Source organism: Delphinus delphis, chromosome 19 (assembly GCF_949987515.2).
Source record: "Delphinus delphis chromosome 19, mDelDel1.2, whole genome shotgun sequence".
Classification (NCBI taxonomy): Eukaryota; Metazoa; Chordata; class Mammalia; order Artiodactyla; family Delphinidae; genus Delphinus; species Delphinus delphis.
This window is the reverse complement of record NC_082701.1, coordinates 7,586,895-7,607,372: the sequence shown is the minus strand read 5'-3', so window position 1 is coordinate 7,607,372 and position 20,478 is coordinate 7,586,895. Positions and strand designations below refer to the sequence as shown.

Below are 20,478 nucleotides of genomic sequence, written 5' to 3'. Positions count from 1 at the left end.
GTTTTCCGCACGACGAGGGAGGGGATTAGGAACGAGGAGACAGGAGCAGAAGGGGCGCGGAGGCCAGGCCCGCACAGCTCAGAAAGACTAGGATTCAAGCCACACTGACATGTCGCCTCTCGGCCGCCCCTCTACCCGGACCTGGCTGCGTTCAGGGAAGGAGCAGTGGAATGCCATCTTCCCTCTTCGGACCACCCTTCTGAAAGCCAAGCTAGCTAGACGTCAGTGACTTCCCAGAGAAAGGGTCGGGTCGCATTCCTGCCCTCCTGAGAGCTGCTCTTAACTCTAGCACCAGAGGACGAAGTACTCTCTGTAGGTGGATACAGCAGGGGTGAGTGCCTGGGGGCCAGTTCCACGGACAATGGGATGGTGGGTAGGGAGGACTCGTCCAGTATATCCAGCCACAGCATAAAAGGGATCTATTTTTTAATGGCTTTGGCTTTATCGCAAGAAGCAGGCACCCTCTCATTTAAAGGCACAGAGTCCTCTCTTCTGCCCCGCCTCGCTGGTCTCTGAAATCTAGTCCTGAGTTCCAAGGGGATTTACTGCAAGGCAGCAATCTCAGGCCTGGGGCATGGAAGTGCTGCAGCAGCCAGGTAGGGGGGGCAAAGCTCCCCTCTCCTGCAAGCATCAGACACCCAGGGCCAAGGCCCAGACTAGCCTCTGAAGCTACAGGTCAGAGTCTGGGTGTAGGAGGCAACTGAGATGGTCCCTGAGAGCAGACAGTCCAGGTCCCTCAGAGCAGACCCCTGGCCCGGCCAGAGCTGCGTGGTCAGTGCTCCAGATCCCTGGGTAGCGTGAAGTCCCTGAAGCTGTAGAAGGAGATGTCTCCGTGATCCACCAGGGCAAAGATCAGAGGAACATCCCCGCTCTGGTAGGACAACCGCTTGAGGGTGCAGAGGTCTGGGACTGGCTCATCAAATCTGCGAGAATCAAGGTTAGACTGAGACCTGAACACAGCCCACCCATAGGCTTTGAGAACCCAGCCCTCTGAGGCTCCCAGGGAAGGGTAATTGTAAGACAGGAGTTGGGGGTACAAGAAGTCTGGCCCCTGGGCTCTCCTGTCTGCAAACTGCACGGCTCTGATTAAGTTCTCCAAGTAACACCCAGAGCCCTGGTTGGGTAAGGGGACTAGGAAGAGTAAGGTCTCGCCACTCTTGGCCTGGAAATCCCTCTGATTCACATCCCTTCTGCTGGGTGAGCCTGGGACTAACGTGGCACAGGAGAGAGACTACTTGAAAATGCCAGGAATGAGAGGTGAGGATTGGGAAGCCTGGGTTCCTGTAGCACTAACTGGCTATGGGGCCTCTCTCTGGACCGCTGGTTCTTTTCAGGGACTGACGAACTAGCCAGGGGCATGGAGAGGAGGTCCAGCTGGTTTACAAGAGAACTGGCAGCAGCCCGGGGGAAGTGCTCGCTGGTCCCGTACCCACTAATGCACATCCGGACATAGGGCTTGCCAGGGTTATTCTTTCGGAAGGTGGCCACAGCATCGGCCTGGTAAACATCAAAGCTGATCTCCAAGCCCCCAGACTTCTCCACCAGCCTGAGGACAGAGTGAGAAACCTTAGGAAACAGGGGCTCTCCTCCCCCATCTTTTCTTTCCACACCACCCTTTCGCTCCCCCAGTTCCTCCAGGGGGACTAAGGAGGGACGGCTACCTTATCTGAGAACCTGGGGAAAAATCTACTCTTGTCTCTCACTCCTCCCTCTCCCCTAGATATACATGAATATTAGCCAGGGTAGGGGTCTCTAGAATGATTCCCCCAGCTCATGCCCAACTTCAGGAGTAAAATCCCAGCTACCAACTCCTGCCGGCACCCAAAGTACTGTGGAGACAGGCACTACCTGGAAACTCGCCGCACGCCTCCATCAGCAAGGTGTGTCGTCTGCAGCACAGAGATATGCTGAAGGACTGTGGCTACAAGGATGGTGAAAATAAGGCGTTGGTGAGGGGAGTCAACCCTCCAGACTCCCCCTGACATTTCTGAATCTGCCATCTAGTTTAGGGTTGCCAGATTTAGCAGATTTCTTTTTTTTAGTATAGGTATGCCCCATGCAACTTTTGGAATATATATATACTAAAAAAATTAGTTGTTTATCTGAAATTCAAATTTAACTGCTCTAACAACACTACTCTAGTTACTTACAACTCACCATGTTCCCATTAAGGACGGTAGTTCTGAATTCATTAACACAACTCTTGCCTATTAGTTCTCTATTCTTAACATGCAGGGCATACAAGAAGCTTCCTATTTATTTGACCAATATATCACCCCCTTGTTCTCCTCTGACAGAGCTGGGAGAACAGGGAACCACAGCCAGTTGGTGGCAGAGCCACTCCACATGCATCTCGTTTATGATTTTAAGGATGTGGTTGTAGTTTTCATTCCTCCTCGCCTCTCCTTGGGCACTGACTTGCCATTTCTAAACCTTCCCACCTGGGTCTCTTTGCTGCCTCCCAGAATGGACTATCCTTGTGGGTTCCACTCCACTGACAGCTCTCTCCTCCCCCATCTTCCTTAAGCCTCCATCAGTTGTGGTCAATCCATGCCCCCTTCAAAGTCTTGTGGCCTATGGCAGGATGAGGGGGTACCTGGGGAGTCTGCCTGACCGGGACTCAGCAAGGGCGTGACAGGCTGGTCCCACAGGTGTGGGGGGCGGCTCTGGGTCTTCTGCAGGTGCCGCCTCTGCAGCAGCTGCTTGTACTCCTGCCAGCTGGAGCAGCGCTGCACCTCGGGATCCGAGTTTACATCCTCCCGGAAGCGCTGGGCCTCCTCTGCCTGTTGCTCCCGCTCCCGCCTGGAGAGCTTCTCCTTCCGCTGGTTTAGCTTCTGGCACCAGGACTCAGCGTCCGTCTCCCGCCCTGCCACGTTGGCCGGGAGCAGCTCTGGGGCGGGGGCAAGCAGGAGGGTATGGCGACTGTCTGAAGCCATGTTGGGGAAGGAGATCTGCTCAAAGTTCCAGCGTGGCTTGCAAGCCCCCTTGACCCCGTTCTCCATTTTGCCACTCTCCTGGCTGCACCGCACCCCCTCCCTGGCCAGCCCAGGGCAGGGCTCCAGGGACCCCAGAAGCTGAAAGGGGCCCATGGGGCCCTTTACGGGGCTTGACTCCTGGGATTTCTCCTCTGGGCATCGGCTGTTCTGGTTGCGGGGAGGTGGGCTGGAGGTCGCCAGGCTCTCGGGTGTCCCATCCACCCCCTGCAGGGGGTTCTCCAGGGCCTTGGGCTTCTTATTAATGGACCTGAGGGATGTGGGGAGGAAATGCAGCACATCTGCTCCTGACTGCTGAGGTGCACGCGACCCACACGTGCCCTACTGCCTCCCTGAGCCCCAGCCCAGCTCTTAAGCCCGGGCATTCTCCAAGGCCCAAACACCAGCACCCCCTCAAGGCTCTCCCTGGGGAGTGGCCATGTGGGGAGCATTACTGAGAGCTGGAGCTCCTCCTCTTCCTCTTGCCATTCCGATCCTCCAAGCACTGGACACTGCCATCCAAGTTCAGCTGCCTCTCGTAAGGGGACAGGACAGAGCTGTGGGTGAGAATGGGGCAGGCAACAGAACCACCTCCTCAGTCTGGTGCTCCCCGTGGAATGTGTGAGGGACTGACTCAGAGTAAGTCATGGGCCAGGGCTAGAGCCATAACCAGGGGCTAAGGCCCCAGGCAGACCTGCACACGGGGTACGTGGGGGCAGACACAGGGGCCTGTCCATGCAACTTTGTCCAGGCCTCTGGGTCTCACCAACGGCACCTTTGAACAGAGGTTCCCTGAAACCAGGGCTCCTGCAGAGCCAGCAATAAATAATTAATCCCTAGTGAGAAAAATCAGGGGGACGAGAAAACTTGGAAAATCAAGAAAAATGAAAATAAAACCCATAGATACTACTGTAACGTTGTTTCTTACAAACACGCATACTGTCTTTCTCCATGTTTCTCCCTCTCAAAAATGACATTGTACTAACATACTACTGTGTAGTCTTTTTTTACACTCAACAGTATGTTATGGACATTATTCATTCTTCCCTGCCATGATTTTTTTATGCCTGTGAGGCTGTACTGTCCAATATGGTAGCCCTAGACAAAAGGGACTATTTAAGTTAAATTTAAATCTATTAAAATTAAACAAAATTAAAAATTCAGTCCCATGGTTACACAAGCCACGTATACTGGATAACACAGACACAGACCATTTTTATCACTACAGAAAGTTCTATCAAATAGCGTTGCTCTAAGGGATAAACTTTAATCTGTATGACCATGCTTTCCCTGTTGGGCTTATAGTATGTTTCCAAAATCACTGATTTCGCAAAGTGATGGTGTTTCATGTAAGCTCCCCACTAAATACAAGTTCTGTGGGGGCAGTGATTTTGCTCTCTGCTATTCCTCAGCAACCAGCATAGGGCCTGGCACCCAGTAGGTAGTCAATAAATATTGCTGAACAAACGACTGAATGAATAAACACGTTTCACAGGTGAACTTACACACACATCTGTGACTGTTTCCTTAAGATATGTTCCACTTTCAAGAATTAAACGATGTGCTTGTTCTACAGCATGTGTGACATACTGTGAACCTGCAAAGGCTGTACCAGTTTCTCCTCCTGAGTCTGAAAGTCTCTGTGGCTCTTAGCTGTGCTGGATTACTAAGGTGCTGATGCTCAGAAGACCCAGAAGGAAAGAACATTTAACCTAGCAAAAGGAATGTGAAACCCTACTCAGCTGTTAATTCTTCACTTGGTCCTTCATTCATATTTTCACTTAACAAATCTGCTTGCACACCTACTAAGTGCCAGGCACTGTTCCGGTACTGTATCTCCATTCTCACGCTGAGCTGTAGGTGCTCAGTTGTTATCTGTGGAGTGAACGGGATGAAGATGGGGCTCAATCTGATAGCCCAGGATAAGGTGAAATGACCCAGATTTGTCCCAACACGCTTCTCGATGGAGCACCTCCAGCCTGTTCAGAAAGCTGCAGTTCCCCAAGGATTCCAGGTAAGGAGAGGCCACTTTCTACTTTGGGGCCAGTCAGCCAGGTTCCAGGACTAGAATAAATTCGAGGGCAATAAGATAGGGATTTACCTTGCTTGGAATCGTCGAAGCACATAGCCCAGTCTCTTCAGGTGACTGAAGACCTCAAAAGATAAAAAAGTAGAGGTCAGACGACCACTTTTGAAAACAAGTAGTTTCTCCACACAGAAGCCATTCACCACACCCCCAGATTCCAAACCCTGGGACTGGTAGGACCACACTCCATTATAAACGCTTTCCCCAAACTAAGGTCTCAAGTCTCTGAATTCCTGTCTCTCACTTACTGTGGGCACAAACGACATTTAGCGGTTTCTTAATTTAAACACAAATCCCAAAAAGCTGATAGTTGATGGACCAGGAAAAAAACTACACCCTAGAATATTCTGATACCAAAGCTGTCACCAGTGAAGCTCCTGGCTACAATAAAGACGAGATAGCAGAAGGTGGTGAACACCTGGCCGCCCCGCAGCACCTCCATAGATGGGTGGGATGGGGGGAATAGTCTTTGGATGAACCACATGTTCAACCTTGTGTCCCTGTATCCACATCTGAGAGATGTAGGCAGGAATGCCCCCAGCTTGCTTGATCTCTCAAGCCTTCAACATAGCCAAGCACTTCTTCCTGGAAAGACCTTCTCTTGGCGTCTGTGATGCCACCTCTCCTGGTTTTTCTCCTGCATTGCCAGACCCTCTTCAGTTCCCTTATCTTCCCCCTGACCTCCTCAGGTTAGAGTGCCCCAGTTCTCAGACACAGCCCTCTACTCTGGCCACACCTAGGTACAGCCCAGTGGGGTTTGAAATACCATCCATGCCATCATGGTGTCCACATTTCTGTCTCTAGCCTGGTGCCCCTCCTCCTCTTTGTCTTTTTCCTGGCACTCAGCTGTGAAGTCAACCATCCATTTGCCTGCTTACTTATATATTACCCAAGTGCCACCACTAGGATGTAAGCACCATGACAACAGAGCCCTTGCAGGTCTTGTAGCCTCAGCACATGGCTCTGTGCCTAGCACCTCGGAGGTACTTATAAATACTCATTAGTTCAGTGGATGGGTGGCTTCTGTCCCGCGAGAGGGTGGCAGATACCTGGTACTGCAGGAAAGTCACAGTGTCCTCAGTCAGCAGCAGCTGGTAGGCCTCTTGGATAGACAGTGGAAGGTCTTGGTGGAAGAGCTGGATAGAGCCCTGGAAGCGGGGCCAACAGCTCAGCTTGTGAACCGTCCCTGCAGTGGCACAGCCAATGAGGCAACTTCCCTGCTCCGATATCCGCGTGCTACGCCCCCCTCATCACAGCAAGAATAGGGCCAACCGGGAAGGGGAGGGGGGAGAGGGAGGCAGCACCAATAACTTCGACTGGAATGCCTGCTCCCTGCGTGGTATTCTTGTCTCCTGCTCTAGAAATCAGGTTACAAGCACCCTGAATACTCAGTTGTATATACTTTTTCTCCAATAAGAACGTCCTTCCGGTTCCTTGGTCTCAAACCCTTCTCCACTCTCCCAGGGCCCCACTCACACACTCCAGCAGATACAAGGCCTCTTCCGGGTGAAGCCGCTGCCGGCCCTGCTCTGAGAAGCCCATAGTCTGCCAGAATTTACCCTGCGTGGGATCCAGACCAAATGTCACAAAAGAGCCAGGAGGGCAGAGAAGGCGGGTTCCCTGTCTCTGAACCCCACCGCTCACCGCAGGAGACTTCAACTCCACGAAGCCTTCTTCCGGTCTCCACTCGGCGGCCACCAAACTGCCCCTGGCGAGGAGTAGGGAGGGGTCCGTCTCAGTCTACCGGATTAGTCTACCGGGTCCGTCCGCCCCGGCTTTGCCCCCGCCCCGGCCCGGCCCCCTCACAGACGCTCCACGCGCTCCTCCGCCAGCAGCTGCCAGAGCTCCTCGCGGCACACTCGCAGTCGCTCAGCCTGGGCCGCTGAGCCGTCGGGGAGGAAGTCCTTGGGGCCATGCGAGCGCTGGGGCAGCTTCTGGGACCTGGAACGGGCAGCGAAGAGCTCCGGGGCACTGGGGAAGGAAGGGACGCGGGGTTAGCGCCGCGCAGTCGGGGCCGCTCGGCCCAGGCCTGGATCCCCGTCCCGGGTGCCCGGGCCCTTCCCGGCGCCCACTCCGCTGTCCCGGCGCCTCCCCCGAGCCGGGCCGCGCCGCACCTGAGCACGCGCCCGGCAGGCACCTCCACCGAGGCTGACTCGGGTTCGGGCTCCATGGGGTTGCGGTCTGCCGCTGCGCGCGCGCGCGCGCGCGCGCCCCGCCCACGCCCCGCCCACCGCCGGAACTCCGCGCGGCCCTAGCGCCCGCGGATCCTACCTCTGCTCCTCGGGTCTCCGGATCAACCCACCTGCTTTCCACCTTCCTGGGTGTCCTGGGTCCTAGAGGCTGCCCACAAACATGTGCCTCGATTCCGGGGGCGGAGAGCTTGCAGGTTTCTGGATTGGGAGGCGCTCCCCTCTCCTATCCCCAGCCCGCCTCTGGGCTTCTCTCTAGTAAAACTTGAGGAGCCCGGCGTTAGAAAAGTGTAGTATGAAGAGTCAAATGCGTGACCCTCCCCTCCGCAGCCCTGGGCTGCTTAGTCCCCACCACCCAAGCTGGACAGGGAGGTTAGAAGAGGGGGTTTAGAGAAGGGAGAGCTTTGGGTTCCTGAATTCCACCTTCACAAACTGAAGGTCACCGAGGGCTGTCAGGTGCAGTCTAGGGAGGTTCGGAGTTCCTTCAGGGTCTTCCGTTAGGTCCCTTCCTAGGGGGTCCGAAGCCGGGTTTCCAGGGCCGGGGCGGGTTGGGGGGAGGCGCTGTCCGACCCACGATGGTGCTGAAGCGCCACCCCAGCCCGTCATTAGCACCTCCTCAAGGCTGGGGTCCCCGCCGCCGCCACCGTGGGTCGTTCCAACACAGTCCGCTAGGTGGCACCATTGCTCCGACCAGTGGCTGTCGGTCGGAGACTCTGGCCGCGGGCGGAGGTCGCCGCGGGAGTCCCGGGAAGGGCGAGGGTCAAAGAGGAAGGGGGTCTTCCCAAGTGGGATTCCTGGGTCTCGGTTCCCAGATCCCTTCACATCACGTCTTCTGTCCCACCCAGTCACAAACAGGGTATCTCACCATTCGGTCTGAACTCTAGAGCCCCGGGTCGCCCGGGGCTCCACAGCCAGGAGGCAGCTGCGCGCACTCTCGGCCCCACCCACGCCGCTTCACCTGGGCGCATGCGCTGACCCGGCCAGCGTCCTCGGTCCGGACCAGAGAGAGGGGGCGGGGCCTGACGCGGATCGGGGCGGGGCCGTAGGCACTGACTGACAGTCCGACTGCGCTGCCGGGACGGTCCCTCCGCTCCCGATCCGGCCGGAGGGAGGGGGGAGGGGCGGGATTTCCTGCGGGAGGCGCCGAGCCGGCCTTGGAAAAGGAGAAGGAGGAGAAAAAGGGTAAGGGGGGCAGTGGGAGCCGCCGTCCAGAGTGCCAGGGACCGAGCAGGACCTGCCGGATCCCCGGCGGGGAGGCTGGGAGAGGTGAGACTGCGGGGACTGATCTGGGGGTCAGCACCGTTGAGGGCGGGCACAAACTAACTTTTCTTGCGGGATCCGCGGGCGCCTTCATCTGTCGTGTCCTTCCGTCCTCCTCGCTCCCCTGTACCGTCTTCCCGCATCAATTCCTCCAGCGCTTGGCCCTCCCGGTCCCTCCCGCCGCTTTGTTCCCCGGTCCGCCTGGGCTGGGCTGGGTTGGGGGGTTGCGCGGCGCTGGACTGGCATTCCGGGGGGCGGGGGAGCCAGCCCGACCCCATGCACTGCCAGGGGCGCCCTCCCCCAATGTCGGCCGCGGGCCTTGAGCTGGAGTGCCATCTGGTTTGGGCTTGGGACTTTTGGGGAGTAAGAGGACCCCAGCTAGGGCCCCAGGCCTGCACAGGTCTCATGCCACAGGACTCGGGCAACAAATTCTCGGCCACCTAGGAACTGACGTAAGCTTTTCCAAAGTGAAGTCTGGGCTCTGGGCCTCAGATTCAGGCTTGGGAGGGCAGGCAGCCCCATTTACCAGCAGTGCCCGGGCTCTCACCTCTGTTCTCCGCCCAGCTGCTTCCCCATCCCACACAAGGGGTGAGGATGGGTCAACAACAGGTGCTGTAAAGCCTCCCTGTCCTGCAGGCAGACACCCCGCCAGAGATGGGGGGCCCTAACTCCCCAGTCCACCCTCTGAATTCATAAAGAGCCCTGGGGCTAGGGCATCCAGCTATTACAGCAAAGCTCGGATAGGGGAGGTTCTGGGGGCAGGCACCTTCCACAGGGAGTGACCCCTGCCCGTCTGCCTGTGCCTGACCCTCCCAGGCCCCACCTCCTGGCCCACCAGTTGTCTGTGGGTGTCAGAGCCTCAGGCTGTGGAGAACAGGCTGCTGGCCCGACCTGCCCCAGTGTCGTGCTGCCAGGGCCCCTCCTGCCCCAGGTTGAGGTGCTGCCAGGCCCTGGGGCCTCAGTGACTCAGCCTCCCCCTCCCAGAACACCACCTCCCCGCTTCCAAATACTCCTCTCATGCATGGCGGCTCCCTCCCCCTTTTGAGTGGCTCAGCCCCTCCCTTGACTCAGAAGGGCAGCCGGGGTGAGTGGGGGACTCCCTGGAAGCCCTGTCTGTTCTTTCTCTGAGCCCTGCTTCTGGGACCCTTACAGACTCTGGCCCAGCCTTCAGCAGACCTTCAGCGGACCACATCTTTTGCAGACCCCTGAGACATGTCCACCGCTGCTGACTGAGGTGTGAGGGAATGCTGGCTGCTCTCTGGGTGGGCACTGGTGCTCCTGAGCCACGTTGGAAAGATTGGCGCCCCCAGTCCTGGCCCATCCCTGGGCTGTCGGAAGCTGCAAGCTGATATCCGTTCAGATTTCCACACAGCCTCTGCCCCCTCAGAGATCAGCTTTCCTGCTTGTGGTGGCAGCTCACGAAGCACCTTGAGGGGGTACCCGTCAGCGCCTAACAAGAAGCCCACTGCCTGGGACACCAGACACACTCCCCCTGGACGCCTGGCCCTCCAGAGGGCCAAGGGATGGCACCCTGACACCTCGGCTTAGACCCGTTTCCCTGCCTCTGCCCTGGACTCCTGAGCTCAGAGCCCAGCCCAGGGACCAGGATGGGTCGAGAACAGGACCTGATCCTCGCCGTCAAGAATGGAGATGTGACTGGTGTGCAGAAACTGGTGGCTAAGGTCAAGGCCACAAAGACCAGTGAGTACTTGACGGGGTGACTCTCCAGCTAAGACCCTCCCCGGAGAGCCAGGCTGTGGAGAGAGGCCTGGGCGGTCACTCCGACCTGGGGACTTGGGGTGGGAGTGCCTCTGTGTGGGAGAGCCAGTGAGGAAGTTGGGTCCCCCTTGCTGTGAACCCTTAGGCAAGTCACTTTACCTCTCTGGGCCTCAGTTTCCTCACCTGTAAAGTAAAAGGATTGAAGTACATTCATTCTAAGTTTTTTGAGTGCCTATGGTGTGCCAGGCTCTGAGCACTGAGCCACAGCAGTGAACAAGACAAACTGAAAGTCCTGCCCTCATGGAGTTGCCTTTAGCAGGTGGTTTTTCCAATGTGTTCTTTGGAGCCGTGGGGTTTCTGGCAGTGAGTTGGGAAAGACTGAATAGCTAGAGCTCAGCCTCCACGCCCACCCCCAGTTCAACCAGCGCATCTCTGTGTTTCTGTCAGCTTGTGGAGATATCTGTAAGATGGCTTTTTAAAGGGAATTCTGCTTAAAGCAAAGTTCAACATTATCTAACTGCTTACGAAAGCCCCCATCCCCCTGACTTATCTGCCTGTGTCCCCTGGCGGGGGGTGTCCAAAGTTAATTTTCTGGAGGTCTCTCTGCAGCCTGGGGTCTCTAGTCGACAAGGTTGTGGGAGCTCTGTGCACAGGTGGTCACACCTGACTTCCATCTCCTGAGTACCTCTGCAGCGAGACCCTGCAAGGAGAGTAGACCTCTGGGCTTCAGGGCAAGCTCTCTGGACTGTCCCAGGAGGACACTGGACTTGTCCCCTTGAGTTCCTGGACCAGCAGGGACAGGAGATGGCTCCTGCCACCAGACTTGGGCTGGGGGAGAGAGGGTCCTTCTGGAGTGCTGGGGCTCTAGCCCAAGACACAGCTTGGCCCTCTGCACAGGAAGGAGTCCCCCAGGCTACCTGAAGATGTCCAATTATCCCCACCCACACCTGGGAGCGTGGGGTGCCGGAAGGAAGGATTTTAAGGGCCTGGGAGTTGTGCACGTGTGTGAGTGTCCCCACTTACACGCCAGGGCAGGACACCCGGGGTGTAGGGAGATGGAATCCTGAGGGGTGCTCTCTGTGCCCTGGGGGAGTGGATGCAGGGTGAGCCCGATGGGGGAAGGTGCCAAGGAGGGTCCAGGGAGGGCCCTGGAGGCCCCAGGGTGGGAGCCACTGCCCCTCCTCCCCTCACCTCTGTGTTGCTTTTGGCAACCTGCCCAGTAGGGCCTTGGTTGAGCTGCTGCCGGCCTCACAGCCCTGAGGCCTCAGACCTCAAAGTGAGGCCCTCAGGAGGGCAAGTGGCTGGAGGCTGGTGGCAGAAACCTTGCAGCTAGGCTCCTAGGCTCCGGGAAGGTCCCCTGTGCCCAGAGGGGGGAAACATCTGTGGAGGAAGATGATCCTTCCCCCCACTCCCCAGGGGACTTGCACAGAGTGTAGGCACAGGCACAGAGCGATAGGGTCCTGGAACCACCTGTCCCCCCTCCCAGTCCTCTGAGAAGCTGGGAAAACTGGTGACAAAAAGGAGATCACAAGGTGACCTTTGCAGACCCTACAGTTTATGAAATATTGTAATCCCCTCCATTTCCTGGGAGATGGGTACTTCTACATGCACTTTACAGATAAGGAAACTGACACTCAGAGAGGGTTAGTGATTTGCCCAAGGTCACACGGCCATTGTGTGGCAGATCAAAGACAAGCCTGAGCCCTCTGCCCTGTGCTGCCGCACTTGGCTGCCCATCAGAATTACCTAGGGATAGTTCTGCAAGTACAGACTCCCCGGTCTCTCCCAGAATTACAGAATCATCACAGAGAGCCTGGGACTCTGCAAATCCGAAAGTTCTTCAGGTGATTCTGAAGCAGTTCTGAGAAGGGAGGCTGGAAACTCCTGCTCCATACCCAGAAAGGCAAAGGAAACTGCTGGAAGGGAGGTGGCAGGGCTCCCTCTTTTCCCTCTGCCGGTGGCTAAAGCTTTCTGGCTGTCCAGAGAGAGGTGCTCCCTCAGCCTGCTGCATCTGATATCTGGTCACTGGGGGCCGGCTTTCCCTGCCTACCCAGGTCCTCTTCAGGGAGCAGGTGGCTGGGAGGAGAGGGCTACAGTTGCCCTGGCCTTGCCTCTGCCCTTCCTCCCACCCTCCCCTGCCCCCTTTTTTGAGCTGTCTCCTTCTCTGGCCAGAGGAAATGGAGTGGGCTGGGGGCGGCCTGCTGAGCTCACATCCTCTGCCCGAGCCTAAATCAGGAGGAGCGACCCTTCCACCCGCAGAGCCAGGCCTGGGAAGAAGGTTGTACCGCAGGGGAAGTGCCGGGAGCCACTGCCAAGAACCTAGGACCCTCCACCCTCCCACCAAGGTCCCCAGTTCAGTCACTCTGAGCCTCTCCCCACCGCCTTTCCGCCCATTGTTCTGGAAAGAACAGAGCTACCCAGCCTGGCCCTGCCCCTGTTCCTGTCCCTTCTGTCATGTTGTCCTGCCACTCCCCGGAGGGGCTGCCTCTCACCGCCGAGCTGCCCCAGCCCAGGCTGTCCAGGCTGGCAGTAGCTGGAGGGACTTTCTGTGCCTCTTCCCTGCTTGACCTCGTTGTCTTCACTGAGGCTCAGAGAGGTACCAGGGCTGGCCAAGGTCACACAGCCAGTAAGAGGGAGAAGAATTTGAATCACGCACTTCCTGCTTCTAGGGCCCCTGTTCTTTCCACTGCCCTGAATGGTTCTGTGTGACAAGGACTTTCCAAGGGGGCTACAGGAAGGCTGGGAGGCCTGGGTTTCTTTCCTGTGGCCCCCACCCCCTCACCTCTTCCGTCACTCTTTGACTCCGTATTTACCTTTTCGCTGTAGCGCACTCGCCTCAGCCCTAAGCGTAGCTGTCTCCCCCTTCCCATCCTGTGCTCCTCACTGCAGGCTTGGTCCCTCCCTACTGGAATGAGGCCCTGTCTTGCTGGGGTATTCAGGGGCCCACCAGGGCCTGGGGGGCAGGCCTGGACCAGCATGCTTGGCGCCCTGCCCAGCCGGGTTGAGCCAGGCCTCCTCCTTCCCGGCAGGGGTGGGTTCCAGCAGGAGGCAGGGGCCCGCCTGTGACAGGCACTCTCCTTCCCCTCTGCAACACTCCTCGGGGCCCACCCCCTCCCACCCCCTGGCTCACACGTGGAGCACACCTGTCTGAACCCCGTCCCTGTCACCGAGAGGGGGATGAACCAGCATCCTCCCCTTGCTCCCCGGGGCACAGAGCTCTCTGCTAGGAGCCTGTGGGTGCAGAGTCAGCAGTTACTCCCCTGACAGGGGCCCTGGGGGGACTGTACCAGCTTTCGCTGGAGGACAGCCTCTTGGTAATAATGGCTAACATGTAAGGAGTGCTGAATGGTGAGAGCTCCCGTCTTTCACAAGGGTCAGGCATTGTACTCACAACCCCCGTGAGCAACTTGTGTGATCAGCCCATTTTACAGATGAGGACACAACCCGAGAGGTCAAGTGACTTATCCAAGATCACACCGCTAGTATGTGGCAGAGCCAGGGCGTGGTGAGGTCTGTGTGGCGCCACCTTCCCCACTATGCTCCGCTCAGGGATGACCCAGGGCCGGGCAGTGTGGCCTTTGAGTCCAGCCCTGGCATCCGCCCTCTACTCTCGAGCTCCTGGTACCCTCTCCTTTCTCTCCCAGCCCCCTCAGCCCGTGGGACAATGAGGCTCACTCCTTGGTCCATTCAGGCAGGAATGCCAACCATGCGCTCGTGGGACTGTCCTCTGAGGGCACAGCATGCCAGTCCCCCCCGTCTCCGCCCCCTTTGACCCTATAAACAAGCGGGGCTGGGGGCCCAGGGAAGCCAGGCCACTGCTGCAGCGGCGCCCTCCAGCTGATGGGCCAGGGTGGGAAGCCATAGGGACCGACAGCTAAAGGGCCATGGGGCAGATGCTTTCCTGCACTCCAAGAGGTCAGCTGGAGGCGGGAGGTGGGCGGGGAGGGGGCGCTGGGTCAGGTGTGGGCAAGGGCGGCTCATTCGAGGGTGCCCTGATGCCTCCCGCTCTGACCCCCAGAGCTCCTTGGCTCCACGAAGAGACTCAACGTCAACTACCAGGATGCTGATGGGTGAGCGGGAGCCCCCGTCCCTCTTGAAAACTGGGGGGGGGGGGAGGGGCAGTGGAAAGACCTGGGGCCTAGAGTCCCTTCCCCTCTCAAACTTGGCCCTTGAAGCGTGTTTGCCGAGAGCTCAGGGCCCTGCCCGCGTGCCTGCCCGTGGAGCTATCCCTGAGGGAGGGGAGGGGGCCCTGGTGCCTCTCTGAGAGGCCGCCTTGGGTCAGATTCCTGCTGGGCCCCCCTTTCTCCCTGGAGGGTAGGAGCCCTCGGGCTCCTGCTCCCACGGCCCCCTCCCCTGGGCCGGCTGTGAGGGAGGCCAGACAAACAGGCCTGTCAGCGCAGACACTGAGCCCTTTCATGCTGCAGCCCGGCTGCTCTGCTCCCGTGGCAGGGCTGGCGGGGGGGGGGCCGGGGGTGCAGTGGCAAATAACTCATCCCTGACGGCCCCCAGGATGGGGCTGCTGTGAAAGACCAGGATTTGGGGGCGGGGGGCCGCTCCCTGACACCCCCGACCTTGTGTCCCACCACACCAGGTTCTCGGCTCTCCACCACGCCGCCCTGGGGGGCAGCCTGGAGCTCATAGCCTTGCTGCTGGAGGCTCAGGCCACCGTTGACATCAAGGACAGCAATGGTGAGAGCCCCGTGTGCCCGCACCCCAGACCCTGTGGTCAGAGTTTGCCCCTGCTACATCGTAGCCACGCCAATAGATGTTGGCATAGCTTCTCTGAACTTGCAAATGCTTCACCTCTTCAGTCTTCACAGCCTTCTGGGGTAGTGGGTGGTACTGACGTCCCATTATCCAGGTAAGAAAGTTGAGGTTACATCACCGTTACAAGGTCACCAGCTCATCCGTGGTGGACAAGGTGGGATTCTGGCTTCAGCCCCAGACAGCCGGACCTCTCCCTGACCAAACCCCGGTGAAGCCAGCTTCGCTTCTCCCCGCCAGCTGGGGTGGCTCCAGACCCTGCTCGGTTCCCTCCTCCGGCCCCACGCCATCCCTCGACCTCCTTTAGAACCCCCTTCCCTCTGGCAGGCATGCGCCCGCTGCACTATGCGGCCTGGCAGGGCCGGCTGGAGCCCGTGAGGCTGCTGCTGCGGGCCTCTGCGGCCGTGAACGCCGCCTCACTGGATGGGCAGATCCCGCTGCACCTGGCTGCCCAGTACGGACACTATGAAGTGGTACGTGACCCTGCCAGCCTACAGGGGCGCGGGGGCAGGGAGAGGGGGGCTGGCACGGGGGGCGGCCAGGCCAGACCCCTCACTTGGCTCCCTCCACCCCAGTCAGAAATGCTCCTCCAGCATCAGTCCAACCCGTGCCTGGTCAACAAGGCCAAGAAGACGCCCTTGGACCTGGCCTGCGAATTTGGACGGCTCAAGGTAGGGCCTGCCGCCCTTGGGGTACTGGGTTCTGGCGGTCTCTGGGGTCTCAGGAGGAGGCCCTACCTGAGTGCTGGTTGCTGCAGGTGGCCCAGCTGTTACTGAACAGCCACTTATGTGTGGCACTGCTGGAGGGGGAGGCCAAGGACCCGTGTGACCCCAACTATACCACACCCCTGCACTTGGCTGCCAAGAACGGCCACAGAGAGGTCATCAGGTACCCACCGGGGCCCCCCCAACATCCTCATCCTTTTCCGCTGGGACTGGCGATGTCCCCTCAGTGCCCCGCCCTGCTGCCCTCTTCACCCTCGCTTTGGGTCTCTCTCCCAGCCCCCAGCAATCGGCTTCCTCTCCTTCCCCACCCCCTGTCCTCTGCCCCAGTAACTCACCCTCCCCTCCACAGGCAGCTCCTGAGAGCTGGGATTGAGATCAACCGCCAGACCAAGACAGGCACAGCTCTCCACGAGGCCGCGCTGTATGGCAAGACCGAGGTGGTGCGGCTGCTCCTGGAGGTGCGTGTGGGCCCCTGGTCAGCCCGCGGGTGTGGACCCCTGTGACCCTATCTCTGAGCTTCCACTTCCTCATCTGTAAAATCTGAAAATAGTAACTACCTGCTGGGTAGCTGTGAGAATTGGGAGACGCGACAAACCAGGCGCCCAGCACAGGCTTACCCCGCACTGTTGCACCCAGGGTGGGGTGGACGTGAACATACGGAACACGTATAACCAGACGGCGCTGGACATCGTGAATCAGTTCACCACCTCCCAGGCCAGCCGTGAAATCAAGCAGCTACTGCGGGGTGAGCGTGTGGGGAGAAGACCCAGCCCAGGGCATCCGGAGCCGCTCCAGAGGGTCCCAGGGAGTGGAGCAGGAGAGGATGCCACGCTCCTGGGCCCCGGGCTGGTCTGGGGGGTCATGAACAGGGGACTGGAGGGGTGGGAAGATGCCCTAAGGACCCTCAGATGACACCTGTCCTCCTCCTTCTTCTAGAGGCCTCAGGGATCCTGAAGGTCCGAGCACTCAAGGATTTCTGGAACCTCCACGATCCCACTGCCCTCAACGTCCGGGCAGGGGACGTCATCACGGTGAGGACCCAATGCAGGCGTTCCTTTGAGACACAATGATTGCTGTCACCTCCTTGGGCACCTACTGGGGATCAGGCTCTGTGTTAGGGTCTTTATAGGCACAACCTCGTTGAGTTCCTCCCAATCCAGGTAAGGTAGGTGCTCTTACCATTTCCTTTTTGGCGCTGACAAAATTGAGGCTTAGGGAATGAAAGCAGTCTGTCCAAAGTCGCAAGCTAGCAAGCAGTGGAGCTGGGACCTGAACCCAGGCTGACTCCAGACTCTTGTTGGCATGCCCTGGAGGCACCCAGGGGATTGGGCTGGATGCTGGCGGCAGGGCCAGAACTGTGGGCCAGCTTGGGCACCAGAGGCCAGCTCCCCGGGGGGAGGGGAAGAGCTGGACCGCAGCTGCAGGGCTGGGCGCTGGGTGCAGCACGTGACCGCGGCCTCGTCGTCCCCCGGCCCCTCTGCCACAGGTGCTTGAGCAGCACCCCGACGGCCGCTGGAAGGGCCACATCCACGAGAGCCAGAGGGGCACGGACCGTGTGGGCTACTTTCCCCCGGGCATCGTGGAAGTGGTCAGCAAGCGGGCGGGCGTCCTTGCACCCCGCCTCCCCTGTGCGTCCACCACCCTGCGCCCAGGCCTCTCCAGGACACCACAGCCCCCTGCTGATGACTCCCTGCACCCCCTTACCTATGGCCAGCTGCCTCGGGTGGGCCTCAGCCCAGACAGCCCAGGTACCTCCTCCTGGGCGGGGCAGTGCTGGGTACTGGGGTAGACATCTGGCTCTGGCAAGCTGCCAGTCAGCTGTTGGCAGGGCCAACTGGGGCTCTAACCCCTTGGTTTCTGCCCCCCACAGCAGGTGACAGGAACAGTGTGGGCAGCGAGGGCAGCGTGGGCAGCATCCGCAGTGCTGGCAGCGGACAGAGTTCCGAGGGCACCAACGGCCACAGCACTGGCCTCCTGATTGAGAATGCCCAGGTGGGGGGGCGGGGGGGGGTGTTGGTTGGGACCAGGGCCGGGCCCCCCACACCCGCTGCCAGTTCCCCAAGTGAGAGTCAGTTCCTTCCCTGTCTTCAGCCACTGCCCTCTGCTGGAGAGGACCAGGTGCTGCCAGGACTGCACCCCCCGTCCCTGGCAGGTAGGAAGGGAGACTGGGACCTGGGTGGGCTAGGAGCAGTGCAGGTGGGGAGGCTGAGGGCTTGGCACCCCTTTGTCCTGCCACCCTGATTCCATTTCTCTCCCTCCTTGAAGACAACCCAAACCACCGCCCTCTAGCCAACTACCGCTCCGGGGAGCAGCTCTTCACCCAGGACGTGAGGCCGGAGCAGCTGCTGGAGGGGAAGGTGTGACCTGCACTGGGGAGTGGGCTGCGGGTAGGGGTTGGGATGGGCCTCAGTGTGGACTTAAGTCCCTTCTCAGACCAGGCCCCTGGGGAGGCTGGGGTCAGTGGCAGGTCTGTGGCCTTGGCACCCCGCCCCTGCCCCTGTCCCCGCCCCAGCAGACTCAGCTCCATTACCTTTACCCCTCCCCCCACACCACAGGACGCTCAGGCCATTCATAACTGGCTCAGCGAGTTCCAGCTGGAGGGCTACACTGCCCACTTTCTGCAGGCTGGCTATGACGTGCCAACTATCAGCCGCATGACACCCGAGGTAGGTGCTGCAGCGGGAGGGCAGTGCAGGAACCAGTGGGCAGAGCAGGAGGCCTGATGGCATGACTCTGTGTGGCAGGACCTGACGGCCATCGGGGTGACCAAGCCCGGGCACAGGAAGAAGATCGCCTCAGAGATCGCCCAGCTCAGCATCGCCGAGTGGTTACCCAACTATATCCCGGTGAGTGGGCGACGGGCACGGGCTCCCACCTTCAGCTGCGGCTTTGCACTGCCTTCCTGGCTCGGGGGCCGACGGTGCTGCTTTTGCAGGCAGACCTGCTGGAGTGGCTGTGCGCGCTGGGGCTGCCGCAGTACCACAAGCAGCTGGTGAGCAGCGGCTACGATTCCATGGGGCTGGTGGCCGACCTCACTTGGGAGGAGCTGCAGGAGATCGGAGTCAACAAGCTCGGTGAGGACTGCCCTGGGCCTCTGGCTGGGCCCCCGCGTGCCCTGGAGGATCTCCAGAATGTTTCGGGGGTCCAGGAGGGATGAGGGTGACCCTTCCCAGCCCCAGCTAACCCTTCCGCCTCTATCCCCCCCTCCCAGGTCATCAGAAGAAGCTCATGCTGGGGGTGAAGCGGCTGGCCGAGCTTCGGCGGGGCCTACTGCAGGGGGAGGCCCCAGGTGACGGCGGCCGCCGGCTGGCCAGGGCCCCGGAGCTGATGGCCATCGAGGGGCTGGAGAATGGGGACGGTCCGGCTGTGGCTGGCCCGCGCCTCCTCACCTTCCAGGGCAGCGAGCTGAGCCCAGAGCTACAGGCGGCCATGGCAGGGGGTGGCCCCGAGCCGCTCCCCCTGCCTCCTGCCCGCTCCCCCAGCCAGGAGAGCATCGGGGCACGCTCACGGGGGTCTGGGCACTCACAGGAACAGCCTGCCTCCCAGCCCAGTGGCGGAGACCCCAACACCCCACAGGAGAGGAATCTTCCAGAGGGGACAGAGCGGCCCCCTAAGCTTTGTTCCCCACTTCCTGGCCAAGGGGCCCCCCCTTATGTTTTTATGTACCCCCAGGGCTCGCCCTCCAGCCCAGCCCCAGGGCCGCCTCCTGGCGCACCCCGGGCCTTCTCCTACTTGGCCGGGCCCCTGGCCACTCCTCCAGACCCGCCTCGGCCCAAGCGCCGGTCCCACAGCCTGAGCCGCCCCAGCCCGGCCGAAGGGGAAGCCGAGGGGGAGGCCGAAGGGCCGGTGGATAGTGCCTTGGGCAGTTACGCCACCCTCACTCGGCGACCAGGACGCAGCGCCCTCGCCCGGACCAGCCCCAGCCCGACGCCAACCCGAGGGGCGCCCCGCAGCCAGTCCTTTGCCCTGCGGGCCCGCCGCAAAGGCCCCCCGCCCCCGCCCCCCAAGCGCCTCAGCTCCGTCTCCGGCCCCACCCTGGAGCCGCCGCCGCCGCCAGATGGAAGCCCGGCGCCCAAGGAGGGGGCCCCAGGGCCCCGGAGGCGAACACTCAGTGAACCCACGGGCCCCTCGGAGCCCCCCAGCCTGCCCGCCCCGGCTGGCGCCGCATCGGACACAGAGGAGGAGGACCCAGGGCCCGAGGGGACACCCCCGTCTCGGGGCAGCTCAGGGGAGGGGCTCCCGTTCGCAGAGGAGGGGAACCTGACGATCAAACAGAGGCCCAAGCCGGCGGGCCCCCCACCCCGGGAGACGCCTGTGCCTGCTGGCCTCGACTTCAACCTCACAGAGTCAGACACTGTTAAGCGGAGGCCCAAATGCCGGGAGAGGGAGCCACTGCAGACGGCACTCCTGGCCTTCGGGGTGGCCGGCGCCACGCCCGGCCCCCCTGCCGCCCTGTCCCTGCAGACCCCCGGCGAGTCCCCCTCGGCCTCTGCCAGCCCTCCCCGGCCTGACCCTAGCAGCCTCCCAAACCCCGGAGCTCCAGCCCCTCTCTCTCCCAGCCCCCCGACCCAGCCCCCCATGGCTCCCTGCCCGGGGCCGGCTCTGGAAAACAGTCGGCGGCCCGGGGAGATGGAGCCCCCGGCTCCCCCTGCTGCCCTCCTCAAGGTGCCCGGAGCAGGTATGAGGCGGGACCCGCGGGGAGAGGGTGGTGTTGGCAGGGCTCGTGCCCAGCCCAGCTGAGTCACAAGCCAACCTCTTTGTCT

The 20,478-nt window shown here is 60.3% G+C and overlaps 2 protein-coding genes across 7 annotated transcripts in view; one reads left to right on the top strand and one right to left on the bottom strand.

The window, feature by feature from the left end:
* Window positions 1-286: 286 nt before the first annotated feature.
* On the bottom strand, window positions 287-8,190 carry TSEN54 (tRNA splicing endonuclease subunit 54). 3 transcript variants are annotated; one of them, XM_059996311.1, is made up of 11 exons: window positions 7,173-7,246; window positions 6,865-7,029; window positions 6,703-6,766; window positions 6,535-6,618; window positions 6,108-6,206; window positions 5,074-5,126; window positions 3,428-3,529; window positions 2,597-3,243; window positions 1,849-1,921; window positions 1,430-1,546; window positions 295-923 (listed from the first exon to the last, which is right to left on the bottom strand). In XM_059996311.1, the coding sequence occupies exons 1-11, from the start codon at window positions 7,226-7,228 to the stop codon at window positions 773-775; spliced, it is 1,611 nt and encodes a 536-aa protein (XP_059852294.1). In that variant the 5' UTR covers window positions 7,229-7,246; the 3' UTR covers window positions 295-772. The 3 variants fall into 3 exon arrangements, with proteins under 3 accessions (XP_059852295.1, XP_059852294.1, XP_059852296.1); XM_059996313.1 differs by lacking the exon at window positions 7,173-7,246 and adding an exon at window positions 7,361-8,190 and having other exon boundaries at window positions 301-923; XM_059996312.1 differs by lacking the exon at window positions 1,430-1,546 and having other exon boundaries at window positions 287-923.
* Window positions 8,191-8,359: 169 nt separating this feature from the next.
* CASKIN2 (CASK interacting protein 2) overlaps window positions 8,360-20,478 on the top strand; it is a 13,495-nt gene continuing 1,376 nt past the window's right edge. The window contains exons 1-18 of one of the 4 annotated variants that reach the window (XM_059997587.1): window positions 8,360-8,429; window positions 9,709-10,208; window positions 14,245-14,296; window positions 14,818-14,915; window positions 15,318-15,463; window positions 15,566-15,661; window positions 15,748-15,878; window positions 16,065-16,173; window positions 16,352-16,460; window positions 16,652-16,746; window positions 17,202-17,463; window positions 17,586-17,707; window positions 17,807-17,867; window positions 17,981-18,072; window positions 18,271-18,381; window positions 18,460-18,561; window positions 18,651-18,789; window positions 18,927-20,393. In XM_059997587.1, coding sequence (XP_059853570.1) covers window positions 10,115-10,208; window positions 14,245-14,296; window positions 14,818-14,915; window positions 15,318-15,463; window positions 15,566-15,661; window positions 15,748-15,878; window positions 16,065-16,173; window positions 16,352-16,460; window positions 16,652-16,746; window positions 17,202-17,463; window positions 17,586-17,707; window positions 17,807-17,867; window positions 17,981-18,072; window positions 18,271-18,381; window positions 18,460-18,561; window positions 18,651-18,789; window positions 18,927-20,393 — 3,286 coding nt within the window. In that variant the 5' untranslated portion in view covers window positions 8,360-8,429; window positions 9,709-10,114. Of the gene's footprint in view, window positions 8,514-9,659; window positions 10,209-14,244; window positions 14,297-14,817; window positions 14,916-15,317; window positions 15,464-15,565; window positions 15,662-15,747; window positions 15,879-16,064; window positions 16,174-16,351; window positions 16,461-16,651; window positions 16,747-17,201; window positions 17,464-17,585; window positions 17,708-17,806; window positions 17,868-17,980; window positions 18,073-18,270; window positions 18,382-18,459; window positions 18,562-18,650; window positions 18,790-18,926; window positions 20,394-20,478 lie in introns of those variants that run through there. The other 3 variants (XM_059997585.1, XM_059997584.1, XM_059997588.1) reach the window with 3 other exon arrangements.

Coding starts and splice junctions, on each gene's coding strand:
- TSEN54 (XM_059996311.1), bottom strand. CDS start 7,228: ATGGAGCCCGAACCCGAGTCAGCCTCGGTGGAGGTGCCTGCCGGGCGC. Junction 3,530..5,073: donor CTTCGACGATTCCAAGCAAG/GTAAATCCCTAT, acceptor TCTCACCCACAG/CTCTGTCCTGTCCCCTTACG. Junction 924..1,429: donor GTCCGGATGTGCATTAGTGG/GTACGGGACCAG, acceptor TGATTCTCGCAG/ATTTGATGAGCCAGTCCCAG.